Source organism: Myxine glutinosa, chromosome 13 (genome assembly GCF_964187855.1).
Source record: "Myxine glutinosa chromosome 13, kmMyxGlut1.1, whole genome shotgun sequence".
Lineage (NCBI taxonomy): Eukaryota > Metazoa > Chordata > Myxini > Myxiniformes > Myxinidae > Myxine > Myxine glutinosa.
Genome location: NC_136273.1, coordinates 49427164 through 49444694, shown reverse-complemented (window position 1 = coordinate 49444694; position 17531 = coordinate 49427164). Strand labels below are relative to the sequence as shown.

The 17531-nt window shown below is 43.4% G+C and overlaps 1 protein-coding gene across 3 annotated transcripts in view; it reads left to right on the top strand.

Annotated features, from left to right (window-relative positions):
• LOC137438916 (guanine nucleotide exchange factor VAV2) overlaps nucleotides 1-17531 on the top strand; it is a 214629-nt gene that overhangs the window by 72900 nt on the left and 124198 nt on the right. For all 3 annotated transcript variants that reach the window (XM_068134391.2, XM_068134389.2, XM_078767432.1), the window contains 2 exons: nucleotides 1772-1873; nucleotides 14469-14537. In XM_068134391.2, coding sequence (XP_067990492.2) covers nucleotides 1772-1873; nucleotides 14469-14537 — 171 coding nt within the window. The remainder of the gene's footprint in view (nucleotides 1-1771; nucleotides 1874-14468; nucleotides 14538-17531) is intronic.

The following is a 17531-nucleotide window of genomic DNA, read 5'->3' as shown; positions in this document are numbered from 1 at the left end:
CCGTGACGGCCACGCCGACTCTCGCCCACGTGTCCGAAGCGGCGAAGTACTTGTCCGCCTCGGCCGCCAATGCTCGGGGTTCTGTTAGCCCGGTCCCGGCCAATGCGAGGCGAACCTGCGCTGGAAGTTGGCGACGGAAAAGTGCCCGGAATAGAGAACCGGGGGCTTCGTCGCCCAACAGTGACAGCATATGGTCCATTCGGACCGACGGGCGCGTGTCACCGAGCTCGGGGATATCCAGGAGGCGGTCGGCCCGTGCGTCGTCCGTGAGGCCGAACGTGGCTAGGAGTAGCCGCTTGAGTGCCTCGTACTTGTGGCCGTCCGGTGGGTGGTGAAGGACGGACACAACTCGAGCGGCTGTGCCGGGCCCGAAGGAGGCGACGACGTGGCAATAGCGCGTGTCATCGCCGGTGAGGCGCCGAAGCTGAAATTGGGCTTCGGCCTGGACGAACCAGACTTCGGCCTGAGCCTCCCAAAATTCGGGAAGTTTGATGAAGTTGGCCATGGTAATGGCGTCGCGTGTGGAAGGATCGCTCCGGCAGATCCAACGTCGAGGGTCACCAGTAAAGCGCGGCGTTACGCGCACTGCTTGCGAGCAAGGAGGAAGCGGACAAGCGGTAACTTATAAGCGTCTTTATTTCAGGAGCCCACTGTAACACTGGCGCGCTCCGGGCTGCGCGCCCGGTGTATATCATGAGGCCACGCATACCCCTCGGGCGTGGCCACCACCCACTTGCACTTGGTGCGCGGAATGATGTCACCACGCCAGTGGGCTTTTGTGTCCGCCACAATAGATTAAATCTGTGGTACCAAAACTTAGGGCCATCAATCACTTAATTGACTGTATCCTGTAAAGTTGACTTAATGTCACCATAAGATTGTTGTTAAAACCGAAAATGTTATATTTAAAGTTTAATTTAGAATATAATTCTATACCATCGTTACCTTGTCTACCATATATTTACATATTCAACCATAAAAAGAAAAAGAAAAAAAGAAAGAAAGAAATATATACAGTATGTATATATAGATATAATATTCTATTTACATATTCGACTGGTATACTTGTAAGTGTATATGTGTTTTTGCCTATATGTGAACCCAGCTTCACTCTCGTGCTGCTCCACTTTTGAAGTTCCTATAAAGGTGCCCATTGCATGTATGATTATAAAAAGCCAGATTATTAAACTTCGTGTGAAAGTCTGTATAATAATGGGGTTTTTTGACCCTTCACCCAGAAATAAGCAGGTAGAATAGCCTAGAGGTAGGCACACTTTCCCCTAAGCTGTCTAGTCCGAGTTTGAATATCAGTCCAGATATAAAATGTTATCCTGGGGTTTCACATCAATGTGTGTGCCATCCCTCAAAAGGACATTGAACGGAGTGTCTCATCTGCTAGCATTAGTTAATGGATGTTAAAGGTCCTTTGGAAAAAGGAGGCGATTCATCACCGGCACCCTGAATATATTACATATTTCTACCTGGACTGTGGGTAGCAAGTGGTCGAGTCTTGTTGATATTTTGACACCAGGTTACATTGTTTGCTCTATTAGGGCAGAAGCTACTGCAAATTCACCTTGCGTTCACCAGGTAGTTCACGTGTTTCGCGTGAACAGCCTACGTTGGGGTGGGGGGGGGGGGGGGGGGGGTACTTCTAATGACGTTAACAATTGTATACAAAGCGCGACCAATTCTATTCTATTATATTCCAATTCCATCTGGAACCCCATTCTCTTTTGTATGCCTGCATCATTCTATTGTTTCCATGCAGGATCAGGGTACCATGTCCGAGGAGGACAAACGTTGCTGCTGTGTTCAGGAGATAAGGCAGTCAGAGGAAAAGTACCTGGAAAACCTGGAAAACATAGAGCGGGTGAGTCTGTCTGTTGTCGTTTCACCTCTTTGATTTTCCTTCATTTAAAATATGCAACTTTGCCTAACTGTATTTTTCAATCCTATAATTATGCTGCATATTTTGTGTGTAATAAATGTTGTATTTACAGTGGAATTCTGTTTCAAAAAGGATAAATTTCTCAATATTGAATGCATCAGAGGTACTTACCTTTATAGGAAAACAAAACTTAAACTTCAAAATCGGGGAATTATCACATTTGACTGCTGTTTGATCGTCACTGATAAACACATCCTTACGTGATAAAATGCAACACGAATCAGTAAATGCACCAATATAATCAAATTTTCAGCAGTTTCTGTGGAGGTAACCATGTCCTGCCTCTGTGGGTTCTTGATTGGCAATGAAAAGCATATTTATGTGACATGAATTTTACAGCCAATCAAAAACCCACTAAGGTACAGTGCATTCAGAAAGTATTCAGACCCCTTCACTTTTTTCACATTTTGTTATGTTGCAGCCTTATGCTGAAATCGTTAAAATTCATTTTTTCCCTCATCAATCTACACTCAATACCCGATAATGCCAGAGAGAAAACAGGATTTTAGAAACTTTTGGAAATTTATTAAAAAGAAAAAACAGAAATATCACATTGACGTAAGTATTCATACCCTTTGCTATGACACTTAAAATTTAGCTCAGGTGCTTCCCATTTCTCTTGGTCATCTTTGAGATGTTTCTACTCCTTGATTGGAGTCCACCTGTGGTAAATTCAATTGATTGGACACAGTGGCATCACTAGGGTTGGTGTCACCCAGTGCGGTAACTCATGGTGTCACCCCCCCACCCCCCCATGGACCTCCTCCCGTACCAGACCATACAGAATCCTTAGTAATGTTTTTTGTACTAATGTTACTCGTAACTCGTAATTCCCGTATATTACTGAATGTAACGGCAATAGTAGTGACATAAACAACTAGCAAAATTAAAATTACACCTTTAAATTACAATATCATACGCACAGCCTAAATGTATTTACATTTACATAGTTTCATGTGGTTAAAGTGAAAATTCGGTAGGAAAACAATAAAATTCGAAGTAAAAACGTTTAAGAACTACATCAAAATTGTTGATTTTAACGTTAAACTTTATTGTTACACAAGATACATTAGTGGATTAGGTTTGCATAATCAATAACGGCCCAAATAATGTAGAACTTGTAGACAAATGCATATGGAAATATACTCATAAATGAAATAATACCATAAAAATTAACAGGAACAAATACACAAGCATTTCAGCACTTGGTGAACATCTCGACTAATTCAGAACTTTCCTTTCCTGGCCTTCAAAGCTGCGAACTTGTGAATCACTTCATCGAAATCAATGTCTTTCGCCAACTCACTTACAATATTGATAATATCGCAAGATCGGAAAGCCTTGACTGTCCCATGGTAGATCGCAACTAGTTCTTTATAAGTTTCAGCTTTGAAAAGCTCCTCTCACATGAAGCCACAGACACACAGATCGTCAGGAATAATTTTAGGCTTCGTGAAAGGGTTGGGAGAGATTCTACGAAGTCCCATTCAGCTATGAATGTCAAAACGTCTAATGTTGCCCAATCTTTGGCTTCTTCCAGATCAATCTCTGCTGCTTTCAGGTACCTTCTCAGCCTTGGTATTTCTATTAAAAGCTCACTCTCGGATACCTCATCATAGAAAGTGGTCAATTTTGGAATGGACACCTTTAACTCTTCTTCAGTGGCAGATATGAGACTCTTCACTTGAACAGCCTCAAGCATGGCTGCTACTTCCTTGATGGTTCTTGATCTGATCTGGAGTTCAGAATGAAAGCGATCAATGCACTCAAGCATCGCCCTCTTATTTTCTTCTTGCAGAGTGCGTCCAGCATCGCTTGCCTGCTCCCCTGCCATCCTCTTCTTGAACCTGGCTCTTCTCTCTACTGCAATTCCATATTCGTCTGATTTTAAAAGCACCTGTTCAATTGCATGCTCCGCTAGGTAACTGCGCTCTTCGTGCAGAAAAAGTCTTAGCGCCTCTAGCTTTGTCACCACCTTGTCGAGATTTAAGCCCTTAGTCTGCAGGTACTGCTGTGTAAGATTAACTTCCTGAAGTACATCACACCACTAGTACAGGTAGCACAGAAAAGTGAAATCACAGACAGCAGGCAAAAGACCTTGTGCTGCTCCTCTTGTGTCCAAATTTTCATGTGGAGCACACAGAGCTTCAATCGCAGCCACAAACTTATCAAACTTTTCTTTAACTGGCTTAACTGCATCATGATGAGCACTCCAGCATGTTGTTGATAGCCTTTTTAATGACACTCCCGTATGGTCAATTAACACATCCCATCGATTGGTAGAAGCAGCAAAGAAAGAAAACATTGTCTCAAGAGTTCCAAAAAATGTCACACACGATGCATTTTCAGCAAAAGAGTGCTGACTGCACAAGTTAAGCGAATGGTCCACACATCCATTAAAAATAGCTTTCTTGTTCTTTCCCTTAAGAATGGCTTGTACACCTCCAAGGATTCCAGCCATAGTGGCAGCATTATCGTAACCTTGAGCGTGGCACATCATTATGTCCAGTCCATCACTTTCCAGTTTTTTAAGAATGTCAGAACTGAGGTCAGCAGCTTTTGCCCCTTTAAAGGAAAAAATCCTAGAAATACTTTTCACTTCAACTTTCCTATTGTTGATTTTTACATATCTGATCACTTTGGACATCTGGTCAGTATGTGATATGTCAGGTGTGCTGTCGAACATGATCCCAAAGTACTTCGCAGACTTTATGTCCATGACAAGCTTCTCCTTCACATGATTTGCCAGGGCACTTATAAACTCATTCTGAGTTTTTGGTGCAAGATAAGAGACTGATACTTTAAGTTTACATGTGCTGTGCTTTAATCTCATTAGGTGCTCTTTCAGCACTGGATCATATTTTGAAAGCATCTCAACCATCTCAAGAAAGTTCCCTTTATTCAATGAAGATTCATCTTCCTTGTGGCCATGGAATGCCAGATTCTGCTTGGCAAGAAACAATGTGATATCAAGCAATCTGTGCAAGATATCCCTCCACTTTTTCTTCTCCATTTCCATCAAAGCAATAGTTTCAGCATCAATGGTTTTGTGCAGCCTCAGTCCTGCTGCCAATGTTTTCCACTTTTCAAGGCAACGTAAGTGCTCTTCGGATGTCTCATGGTTATGTATTCTGGCTCAGTTTTCGGGCTTCTGAAATCCAGTCACAAATTTGGATGTCGTATCTGTAGCACTAACGGCAAACAGTCGGCAGCAAAAACAGTATAAATTCTCGCTGACGAGTGAGTAAACCATCCATGACCGCAGAATTTTCTCACCATTTGGCATCACCTTGTAAAACCACTCTTTTGAAAGCTGGCGCACATCTCCCTTTGCTTTTGCATCTTGCTTTGCCGCAACACTGAAAGGCCCATCTCTGTTCTGGAAAGAAGCACTTCCCCTTTTGATGATTTCAACCCAAAAATGATCTGGAACTGGTATCTCCCAGAAAGAAACATCACATAAAATTTGCAAATCTTTCTCCTTAACGTCACTCATCTCATTTACAGTATCATGGCTAGAGTCACTTTCAGCACTCACTTCTGCTTCAAATTCTGCCATTTCCACTCCTTGCTCTTCTGCAGAATGCATGCTAGCATCAGAAGAATCAGCTTTATCAATTGGAGACTGACGAGCAGTGTCTTTTGATGAACCCTGGCCATCATCCGGTCTTTTGACATATTGAAGCATGGATCCAGCAAGTGTTTTGAATGATGTAATTCTTGCCTCTTTTGCTTTCCTTTGCTGGCATCCACTTGGCCTCTTTGATATTGATTTATGCACTCCATGTGGCATGATAGAATATCCCTGCACAATAAAAAAAAGACAAAATAGCAATATTTGAAACAAAATATATAGTTGTAAAAATATAGAATAATATGTGATAAATATAGTTGTAAATTGCTTAAATGTAATTGTAACCGTTAAGGTTCAGGTTATGTAATAGAGGAGCACTGCGCAAATGAGATCTCAGGAAACCTTTGGTCTCGTACAGAAGCCGTTTATTCGTTGGCTCCGTGAAACTACAATATGAGAAATGAGCATTAAATTAACGACAGATCTCATTACAAGCTACAAAATTGCAATTCACAATTTCGGCTTCGATACAAACAATTACACTTCTTGTTCTGTACGAGAAAACAGCAATGGCGAATATGGACCGTTAACAATGATTGCACATCAAATCGAATTCTTCCAGCTAAAGAAACAAATGTCCTATAAACGACCAATGTGATAAACGTTTTATTTATCAAGGAAACGAATGAGATTACCGATTACATACCAACTATGGATCCTTAATTCATCTCTCGCAAGACTTCAGTGTTCACTCTCAGCATGATGTTCTCCGATTCGTAGTACAAACATGGCCACTACAAATCGCGTCACCACATGATCGCGCTCCAGATCGTGAAACTTATAAAGACTTCACTAATTAAAAGATGGAAATAGCTATGGGGCCTAATGTTGCCGATGTACGTCACAAAAATCAATATGTAAAATGCTGTTAAGAAAAACAAGGTGTGAACCACCGTTAAAACCTCATTCCCACAGCTGCTACACCGCCATAACAATCAGCATGGCAAAACCAAAATGAAAGGTTTGCTTGGTTATGAAAACTCATCTGGTTGGCAGTCATTACAGTAATATTTCTTAGATTATATGAATACTAACAACAAAATTGTTTTGTAAAATCTTTCTACATTGAATTACAACATTATTAGTTACAACATTATTAGTAACTGAGCGGAAGCCTTTTTTATTTTCTCCTTCTTTTCCTTTAATTACTACTTCATTCTCAAAAAAGTTATTGATATATGTCACATATCTATGTGAATTGTTATATATCTATGTGAATTAATATTCGGATCTTTGCTTATCCGTGTGTATTATATTAAGGGTTGTTGTGATTGGAGGGTCAGGAGCCCTTCTGAACAAGTGGCCGGAAACGGAAGTGGCCGGAAACGGAAGAGGAAAAGACACGAGGAAAGCAGGACGGGTAATCTTCTTGATCTTCCTCGCCCCGCTGGAACAAGAGGGTGGATCGACCTTGCGCTGCGTGAAACAGCGGCGGTCCGAAGCCTGTCTGGCGAGAGGAATTACCGGAACGTGTACCGGCCCGGTGGAGGCGTCAAGGGGACGTGGGGCCGTGCATCGAACCCGCGTCTGGCCTCGTTCGCGGCACCGTCCAAATAGACGCGTGCGGGTCGCACGTTGGGGCCTAACGCGCCTGGCAAGCGGCGTGGGGTTTGGCTTGATCTACCGTATCCGCTTCACGTGGCCACGAGGGGCTGCAGCCTCGGTGCCTGGTACGATACCTGCCCGGTGGGAAAACGTCCACCCGGCGTTCGTTCAACCGCCCGAGAGCGGAGACGGCGACCATCATATTGGTCAGGAGGGGCCCAGAGACATTGTGCGGGACCGAGACCAAAAGGGTAGTGAGTACTCACCGGGACACACGTAGATAAGATGGCCATCTTATTCATAGAGAATTGATTGTCCTTGAAAGATTGTTGAGGGTTGTATATGGTTGATTGCTCGGGGAAAATCTCCGTGGTTGTGGTATTGAAATTGCATGGTATTATTACCATTGGAAATATATTCGTGAACATCAGTGTCTCTTGGGTGGATCGATATAATATAATATCTAAATCGGCATCTATATAAGAATACTTTCTGGCGAAGGTCCTCTCACGGTCCGGGGGTCACCGAGACCAGGTAGTCACCGAGGGGACCACGTAACAGAATTGGGGGCTCGTCCAAATTACGATTCGCAATTGGGTCTACGTCCGGGATCTAAAAGTGTAGTTGTGTAAAATAATAAAATAATATTTTTATTAATTAAAATTTATTAATTAATTATTAATTGGTAAATATTTTTGAGAAATTGGGGTAAAGTCTTGGGTGAAGGTTAACAGGTGTTAACGATAGGCACCATGGCGTTTGTGGCACAGAACTTTGGGGTAACCCCGAGTGAGGCACAGTTCCGAGCGTTGCTAAAGTCGGACCTCTTGAAATTGGCCAAACATTTTAACTTGGAGGTCCGAACTAATTTGAGGAAGGCAGAGTTGCAGGCCACGGTGATACAATCTATGGTGGGATTAGGAACATGGGACGAGTTAGCCTGGGAGTGGCTACCCGAAGAACCAGAAGACGTGGAGCTCCGGAAACTGGAGTTGCAATTACGGAGCCAGGAACGGATCAAAGAAGAAGAACGGAAAGCAGAAAAGGAAAGAGCAGAAGAAGAAAGGAAAGCAGAAGAGAGGAGAGAAGAGAAACAAGCAGAGGAAAGGAGAGTGGAACGAGAACTCCAGGAAAGGTTAAAAGAAGAAGAAAGGAAAGCAGAAAAGGAAAGAGCAGAAGAAGAAAGGAAAGCAGAAGAGAGGAGGGAAGAGAAACAAGCAGAGGAAAGGAGAGTGGAACGAGAACTCCAGGAAAGGTTAGAAGACAAAAAAGCAGAGGAAAGGAGAGCTGCAAGGGACCTCGAAGCAGAGGAGAGAAAAGCGGAAAGGGAATTAAAGGAACGTGACATGGAGCTTCAGCAAGAAATCAAATTCAAGGAGCTGGAGTTAATGAGAGAACGGGGAGAGGCACCACCCTTGCTGACGGGGTCGACACCTAACCAGAGAACCTGGGATGTGGGCAGACATGTGAGGCTGGTTCCACCGTTCAGTGAAAAGGAAGTCGCGAAATTTTTTCCACACTTTGAGAAAGTGGCTCGACAATTAAATTGGCCGGAGGAGGCTTGGACCATACTCGTGCAAAGTGTGCTGGTGGGGAAAGCTCAGGAAATTTATTCGGCGCTACCAATGGACCAATGTGCAGATTATGAGGTACTGAAGAAGCACATCCTCAAAGCCTATGAGTTGGTTCCGGAAGCTTACAGGCAAAAATTCAGGAATGCCAGGAAGAGGGAGAGTGAGACCCATGTGGAGTTTGCCAGAGTGAAAGAAAACATGTTTGATCGGTGGTGTGAGTCAAAAGGAGTCGGGAAAGACTTCGAAACATTGCGGGACTTGATCCTGGTGGAGGAATTTCAGCAGTGTGTCCACGAGGACATCAAAGTGTACCTGCAGGAAAAGAAAGTACCAAAGTTGTGGGACGCAGCCACCATGGCAGATGATTATGCCTTAACCCACCGAATAGGGGTCCACGAACCTAACTCCTTGCCTAGATCTCCGCAGGGGAGGTGGGGAACAGCAGGTGCGGAGAACGACAATACCTGGCGGCGACCTCGAGAGGATTATGGGGACAACGCAGATACCCCACCTGGTCGAAATCAGAGGGATGCGGGCCCAAGACAAACTTATATTTCGGGGGGCCCAAGGCAGACCACGAGTTTTTCCTCCGGGCCTACTTGCGCTTTTTGCAAGAAACCTGGACACTTGATGTCCAGTTGTTACCGCATGCAAAGGGACAACCCAGAGCGGAGTCCGACTATTACCACTCCGAATGCGATGGCTAGCGTAAGAAATCGCCATCAAAAGGGTTACCAACCATTTATTTCAGAGGGGTTTGTGTCACGGGATGGAGCCTCGACTAACCGGAAACCGGTTAGGATATTGAGGGACACAGGGGCACATCAATCTTTAATGCTTGAAGGCATTTTGCCATGGTCCGAGGAGACGGCAACGGGGGATAGTGTTCGTTTACAGGGGATCGGGGGCGGTGTTAGTGCTCCCCTTCATGTCATCCATTTGGAGTCCGATTTGGTGTCAGGACCGGTCACCGTCGGTTTACAAGCCACGCTTCCTGTAGAGGGGGTATCTGTGATTATCGGGAATGATTTGGCCGGGGGTCAAGTTTATGGTAACCGGAGGGTTGGTCAAGAGCCCAGTAGGGAAAATAACACCACCCCAGCTTGGAATGGCAAGGATTTGGAGGGTCGGACCATAACAGTAGGGAAGGCATTTCGTAGGCGTCGAGAGGTCTACAGGAGAGGACAACTGGGCGGTAGTTTTGGTGGTGGCCGCAATCAATATTATTATGGAGGCTCCCTGAGTTACGGCAGCTCCCGAAGGAAGGATTGGCAAAGTAGTGGCCGAGAAGGAGACCGCTATTCATGGGACTACAGGGACAAGGGGTCCCACCATAATGATTAGGGAAGTTCTGAGAAGTTGAAGCACTGAATGCGGCGGAGCCGCCGAGCCAAGATTCCTACACGGATTAACCGTGATCGCCGTTCCTAAAGGCGTCCAGGTAGGGAACTTTCATACACGGACTAACCGTGAACTCCACGTTCCTCAAGGCGTCCGTTTAGAGAACTTTCCTGCACGGACTAACCGTGAACTTCACGTTCCTAAAGGCATCCCTGTAGTGAATACTCAGCTTGGCCTCCCGGAAAAAGTGCTATCAAGTTGCCTAACTTTGGATCTTGGATCAACCCCTTAACCTTCATTCACAAGAAACTGACAGTCAAAGTCAGAGGGTCAGGAGATGGAGTTTGGCTTGGCAGGAGTCCAACGGAAAATTGAACATGTAAAGGGCAGGGACAATGTCGCGGTTGGTGCTTTGTCCAGAGTGAATTACCTTGGCAAATCTCTGGGGGTTTTGTGAAATATTGTTGCTTTATTTTGGGAGTTGTGATAATTGTTGCCCAGGGGAACTGATGATTTGGGGGGTTGAGTTATCTGGTTTGTTTCTCCAAATTGGCCGGCAAAGAAAGTTTTCGCTGGGGTCAAACTTTCTTTCTTGAAGGGGGGGAGTGTCACATATCTATGTGAATTGTTATATATCTATGTGAATTAATATTCGGATCTTTGCTTATCCGTGTGTATTATATTAAGGGTTGTTGTGATTGGAGGGTCAGGAGCCCTTCTGAACAAGTGGCCGGAAACGGAAGTGGCCGGAAACGGAAGAGGAAAAGACACGAGGAAAGCAGGACGGGTAATCTTCTTGATCTTCCTCGCCCCGCTGGAACAAGAGGGTGGATCGACCTTGCGCTGCGTGAAACAGCGGCGGTCCGAAGCCTGTCTGGCGAGAGGAATTACCGGAACGTGTACCGGCCCGGTGGAGGCGTCAAGGGGACGTGGGGCCGTGCATCGAACCCGCGTCTGGCCTCGTTCGCGGCACCGTCCAAATAGACGCGTCCGGGTCGCACGTTGGGGCCTAACGCGCCTGGCAAGCGGCGTGGGGTTTGGCTTGATCTACCGTATCCGCTTCACGTGGCCACGAGGGGCTGCAGCCTCGGTGCCTGGTACGATACCTGCCCGGTGGGAAAACGTCCACCCGGCGTTCGTTCAACCGCCCGAGAGCGGAGACGGCGACCATCATATTGGTCAGGAGGGGCCCAGAGACATTGTGCGGGACCGAGACCAAAAGGGTAGTGAGTACTCACCGGGACACACGTAGATAAGATGGCCATCTTATTCATAGAGAATTGATTGTCCTTGAAAGATTGTTGAGGGTTGTATATGGTTGATTGCTCGGGGAAAATCTCCGTGGTTGTGGTATTGAAATTGTATGGTATTATTACCATTGGAAATATATTCGTGAACATCAGTGTCTCTTGGGTGGATCGATATAATATAATATCTAAATCGGCATCTATATAAGAATACTTTCTGGCGAAGGTCCTCTCACGGTCCAGGGGTCACCGAGACCAGGTAGTCACCGAGGGGACCACGTAACATATAGGTTCACAAATACTAATTACCACAATATTGTAGCTAAAACACCAGAAAATTTGACAAAAGCAGCAACTATAAAAACACCAGCGGCAACGAAAACAGCGCATGCTTGTAGCGCGTGCAGACAAAACCACGTGATTCGAAGCGTCATTGTAATTGGGTAATAATTACCGCTCTGACCGGAGTGCATTAGAAGGTTCAAAAAGTACATTAGTAGAGAGATTTAGCCTTGGAGGTATATTGATACATGTAAGCTGGGCTTACGGAAAATGTTTTTGTTGTTATAACTAACTACAGGGATATTTTTATAAAAATTAATACATTTCTGCTGAAGCACTGCAAAAATTTGGTGTCATCCTCTCTGATAGTGTCACCCGGTGTGGTCCGCACCCACCAAGTGACGTCAGTGATTGGACATGATTAGGAAAGGCACACACCTGTCTATATAAGGTCTCACAGCTGAAAATGCATATCAGAGCAAAAAACAAGCCATGAGGTCGAAGGAACTGCCTGCAGAGCTCAGAGACAGGATTGTGTCGAGGCACAGGTCTGGGGAAGCCTACAAAAAAAAATTCTGTTCAGTTCAGCCAATCAGTTCAATCTTGGTTTCATCAGACCACAGAATCTTGTTTCTCACAGTCTGAGAGTCCTTTAGATGCTTTTTTGCAAACTCCAAATGGGCTTTCATGTGTCTTTCACTGAGGAGAGGCTTCCGTCTGGCCACTCTGCCATAAAGCCCAGATCGGTGGAGTGTTGCAGTGATGGTTGTCCTTCTGGAAGTTTCTCCCATCTCCACACAGGATCTCTGGAGCTCAGCCAGAGTGACCATCGGGTTCTTGGTCACCTCTCTTACCAAGGCTCTTCTCCCCCGATTGCTCAGTTTGGCCGGGCAGCCAGCTCTAGGAAGAGTCCTGGTTGTTCCAAACTTCTTCCATTTAAGAATTATGGAGGCCATTGTGCTCTTGGAACCTTCAATGCAGCTGAATTTTTTTTGTAGGCCGCTTGGCAAGCATGCCTCAACGTGTGCGTGCTCTCCTGAATGCTCGTGGTGGTTACACGAAGTACTGAACTGTAATTTTACTGTCCGTAATCCCAGTCGTAATTTAACTTTTGTTTTTGTTAAAAAATTTTTTGGCTAATGTGCAAAATAAAGAGATACTTCTGGAAAACGTACAGAAGTTTAACACAGTACTGTCCATGAATTGAGTTTGATATCAGTTTACAGCACTTTCAAGGATCAATTTATTTGTTTCGAAATGTCAAATGTGGTTTTTGTTTCTTTTAAAGGTCACATTAACAAAATCTAGAATAATTTCAACATAATTCCAATGAACTTTTGGTTCTAAGACATCTTGAAAAGTAAGTTCACCCCCACAAAAAAAATATTCCATATTAAATGCCAAGTCTGTATATATATATATATATATATATATATATATATATATATATATATATATATATATATATATATATATATATATATATATATATATATATATATATATATATATATGTATATATATATATATATTCTTTCTTCCTTAAAGTGACTTACAGCAGTTAAAACACAAGATAATTGTACAGGTTTTCTTATTACCTCCGCCACCAAAGTTATGTTATGTTTACCAAATTACCAAATGGGGGTTATGTTTTCACCCATGTATGTCTGTTTGTTTGTCCATTTGTTTGTGAACAAGATATCTCAAGAATTTGTGGCCGGATTCGGACTAAATTTGGCAGCTATGTAGTGTATGTCACAAGGACGAAATGATTAGATTTTGGTGAGGATCCGGATTCGGATCCGACTGCTATAATTTTTAAAAGTGAATCTTCACCATTGGGAGATGGGGCCAAAAACGATACATAGCAGGATGTCTCAAAAAGTTATTTACGGATTTGGACAAAACTTGTTGGACATGTTGTGTGTGTGTGACATGGAATAATCGATTAAATTTTGGTGAAGATCCGAATTCGGATCTGACTCGTAGAATTGTTTAAGTGGTTATTCACCATTGAGTGATATGGCCAACCAGGCGGAGGTATGCTCTCTACTGAGTGCCATTATAGTTCTCCCTTTTATTGGAAGCAGTTAGTTGTAAATCTTATATTCCACAATGTTATGCAGTTTTTTGTTTATGATTATTAATCTCAGTTTTTATATTTAATCTTATTTTTTTTGTGGCTCAGTTGGCATTCAAGCCTGGAGACGTGTAATTGTAACTCTGACGTCATATCGACCATGTCTCTCTTGCTTTTCATCACACATCACAGAAAAATGAACACCACCACCTCTCTCCCATCGCCATTCTGGGTGCCACACAGTAGTCCTTCAAAATAACTGATTGAGACATTTGTCATGGATGATATTTCCTTTAAAGAAAGTGACTTTGTGCTTGTACTAAGCCATTGATGGTGTTTTCACCAAAACACTCAACCACAATGGTGCATGAATAGAAACAAAAATGCTGCCCATGGATGGCATTAGGCCATGCGCTGCAACAGCATTCATTGATACCCTTCTCTGGCTGCCACATAGTAAACGACATCCATTGGTTCTGTAGAAAGAGCACAAAGGCTCCTTGTACTTGCAGTAGCATTTGGAGTAATCCTTCCTTTTGGAAACAGCTGCCTATAAACTCATGCAAAGTAACAAGTGAACATATATAACCAATACAATGAAAAATTGGTTTATGATGCTGAGTGATATTGTACCCCATTAAACAACCGATATGTCTCACTTGTTGTTTCATCATAAGACATGTGTATTTGATATTAAATTGAAAAAGTTACATCTATTGACTATGATCACCAAATTTAAATACTCCTTCAAGCAATGACGTTCACAATTGTATTTTTTCTTCGTTTACTTATTTTTGTTAATTTTCTTTTGCAGAATTTTCTGATTCCTCTGAGGAGGGTATTGAGTGCACGAGATATTGAGACGATATTCATCAACCTGGAGGTAAGTGGACACACCGACCTTCCAAACTGCACTTCTTTCTGTTATTCGCAGTTTGAAGCTCACTCTGTCAATGCATATCGTTCTTCAAATCCCAGCATGGCATGATGGTCATGCAAATTTGGAAAATCCAAACTCCACCAACCCGTCTTACCTCCATCATGCACATTTCTCTGCTGTCTCTGGATCCCAGCCAGATCTGGTTGTTCTCTTCTGGCCAGACAAGCCTAGTGTGATTTTCCCTCCCTCCCCCATTTCCTCTCGTGCTTCTCAGAACGATTGTTAAATTGCTTATTTTTGAAAAACAACTTCCGACACCGAAACTCTTCTCCTGCCTTGTCCTCTCTATCCTCTCCAATATTTATTTTTGGCTTTCTCATTCCTTCTTGGTTTTCCTCTTTACCCTTCCACTCTTTGCTTTTACTCTGTTTTGTGTATTTATTTTGTGTATTCTTAGTAACTCATGAGTTATGCCTGTTTAGGCATGACAAATCTATACATAATCATAATCTATAACACCCATTATGGGCCTACCTTCCAAAATGAGACTCACCCAATGCACTGTAAAGAAATGTGCAGAATAAAACAGCAACTCCTTGTTTATTGTGAAGATTTCAAATCTGTTACAATATCTTCTGGTTCCAGGTCTGAGCAGGTTGGACATTCGCTCGTGCAGGGCCTCCTACCAGTTCACCAAACAGTGTTCCGGACCAGATTAATTGTGTGTTTTTGTTATTGCTTCATCCTTGCGCTGTTGGTTGTGTTTTTGTCCAATTTTCCACGTATAACAATATCTTGTGTATTGTCCAATTCATCTCCCTGTGAGTTTCTGGCATACTTGCCAAGGCCTCAGTTGTGGTCGTGCCAATTATGTCTCTGCTCTGACAATGCGTGCCTTGTTCCACTTTCGTTATTTGAAGGTTTCTCCTTTCATGCTCTTCAAATATATTTTTACCCCCTCCTCACTAAAAAAAAAAAATCACAACAAAAAATAAATAATGAAGTCATTCTGCCTGGGTTTCCTTTCATAGTTCAATCTTAATTTCTTCCTTTCTCAATACATGAAACCATTAAGTATCGTGAGGAGTTACGCATCGGGAAAATGCTGTGATATTCAAAATGGCGATAGTTAAAACCAATTTCCTATGGTAATAAGGGGGTTAGGTTCCTGGGCTTTGAGAAAATATAGAGGAAGGTGGGTAGCAGCCAACATAAACACGCCACAATTGAAATAAACATGTAAAATACATCTATTTCGGCTTTGCGATGAAGTCTCCTGTTGCATTGAAGCAGATTAAACATTCAAAGGCGATTAAACAAGGTCCCCTTGCCCCCACCATTCCTCCCCAATTAATCTCTAAATTGTCTTCCTTTTAAATCTGTCGATGTGTTTCTTTTATAAATGTTCTGCAGTTCAATAAACCAGCGAATAAATAAAATTAAAGAATCACTTTTGTCTATTGTTTTAGACTTCAAAGCCATTCCTATATTAACAGTGCGCGAAGGCCTCGTGGTGCTAGATAACCATCGCATTCCTTCAGTTTCCGGTTTCCCCGGTGAGGTTGTGTGTCGTCCGAGCTCGTTCACATCGTCAAGTTTTTTTTCTTTCTCAAAGTTAAGTATTTTGTTTTGCTATGTATGTTGTCTACTGTGTTTCTGGTTCGTTCGTGTTTTGCATTTTGTGCATAATTGTGTATTAGTCATTCAGTTTAGTCGTACGTGTTTAGGGCTTGGTTAGTCTTGAGGCCTGCCCTGTCGCATCGTCGTATGGTCCTTTGTTGTTCATGGTTGATCTCTCTCTGGATTTTTTGTCACCCCCTCCTTTCCCCATAACCTCTTACCCCTTTGTTCGATGTCTTAAATACAAAAATAAAAAAAATTAAGAAGAACAAGAAGAATTACCTTTTCTCCATGTGTTCTTCCCTCCCTCCCCCGCCCGTGTCCACGTGTTCAACCAAGAGTTTTGCTTTAAAATGTTGAGACTCCCCCCTGCCATGTTGTATTCATTTGTATGCTACAACTCGCTTTTTTTCTTCCTGTTCAAAAGGCTGCAATCAATTTGCTCATTAAATCTTTCCATCACAAAAAAAATTCAATCTTTCTTTTCTATACAGTTCTATACAGAATTTTCTATACAGAATACAGTTCTTTCTTTCACCATTCTCGAAACTCACACTCATTCCACCCATCCTCAAACTGATCTCTGATTTGAATATCTCAAGAGACCCAGTCTGTAATAAATGTTCGATTTTCTTTAATCATTCAAATCTTTCAAATCTCCCTCCTCACCCCTCCCCCTCAAATCTCCCCCTCATCCCTCTCCTTCAAAACTTCCAACCCACCCCTCCCTATCAAAACTCCCAACTCAACCCTCCCCTTCAAAACTCCCAACTCACCCCTCCCCTTCAAATTTCCCTCCTCACCCCTCTCCCTAAAATCTCCCCCCTCACCACTCCCCGTCAAATTTCCCCCCTCACCCCTCTCCTTCAAAGCTTCCTCCTCACCACTCCCCCTCAAATTTCCCCCCTCACCCTCCTCCTCAAACCTCCCCTGTCACCCCTCCCCTCAAAACTCCCCTCACCCTCCCCTTCAAGACTCCTGCCTCACCATTTTTCTTCAATTCTCCCCTCTCACCCTTCCTCCTCAAAGTTGCCTCTTAACTCCTCCACAAAGCTACCTCCTCCCCACATCCTCTCCCTTCCAAATCATACCTCCACATCCAAAGAGGTGGGTACCTCTCTCACCAGCCATGGCACCTCAGCAAAGGACTTCTGCGACTCATTGGGACTGACACAATCTGTGAATTTCCTGACCTGGATCTCAGTCAACGGTACATCATCTCTTCTAGACTTGGTTATGACAAATATCCCTGCAAATGTCTGCTGTTCTTCTTCTGCTCCATTCGGTTCATCTGATCATGTGCTTTTTAAAGTGGACATCTCTCTGGCCATTCTCAGAGAGCCTCCTCAGCACCGACGAGTCTGGCATTTCACTCAG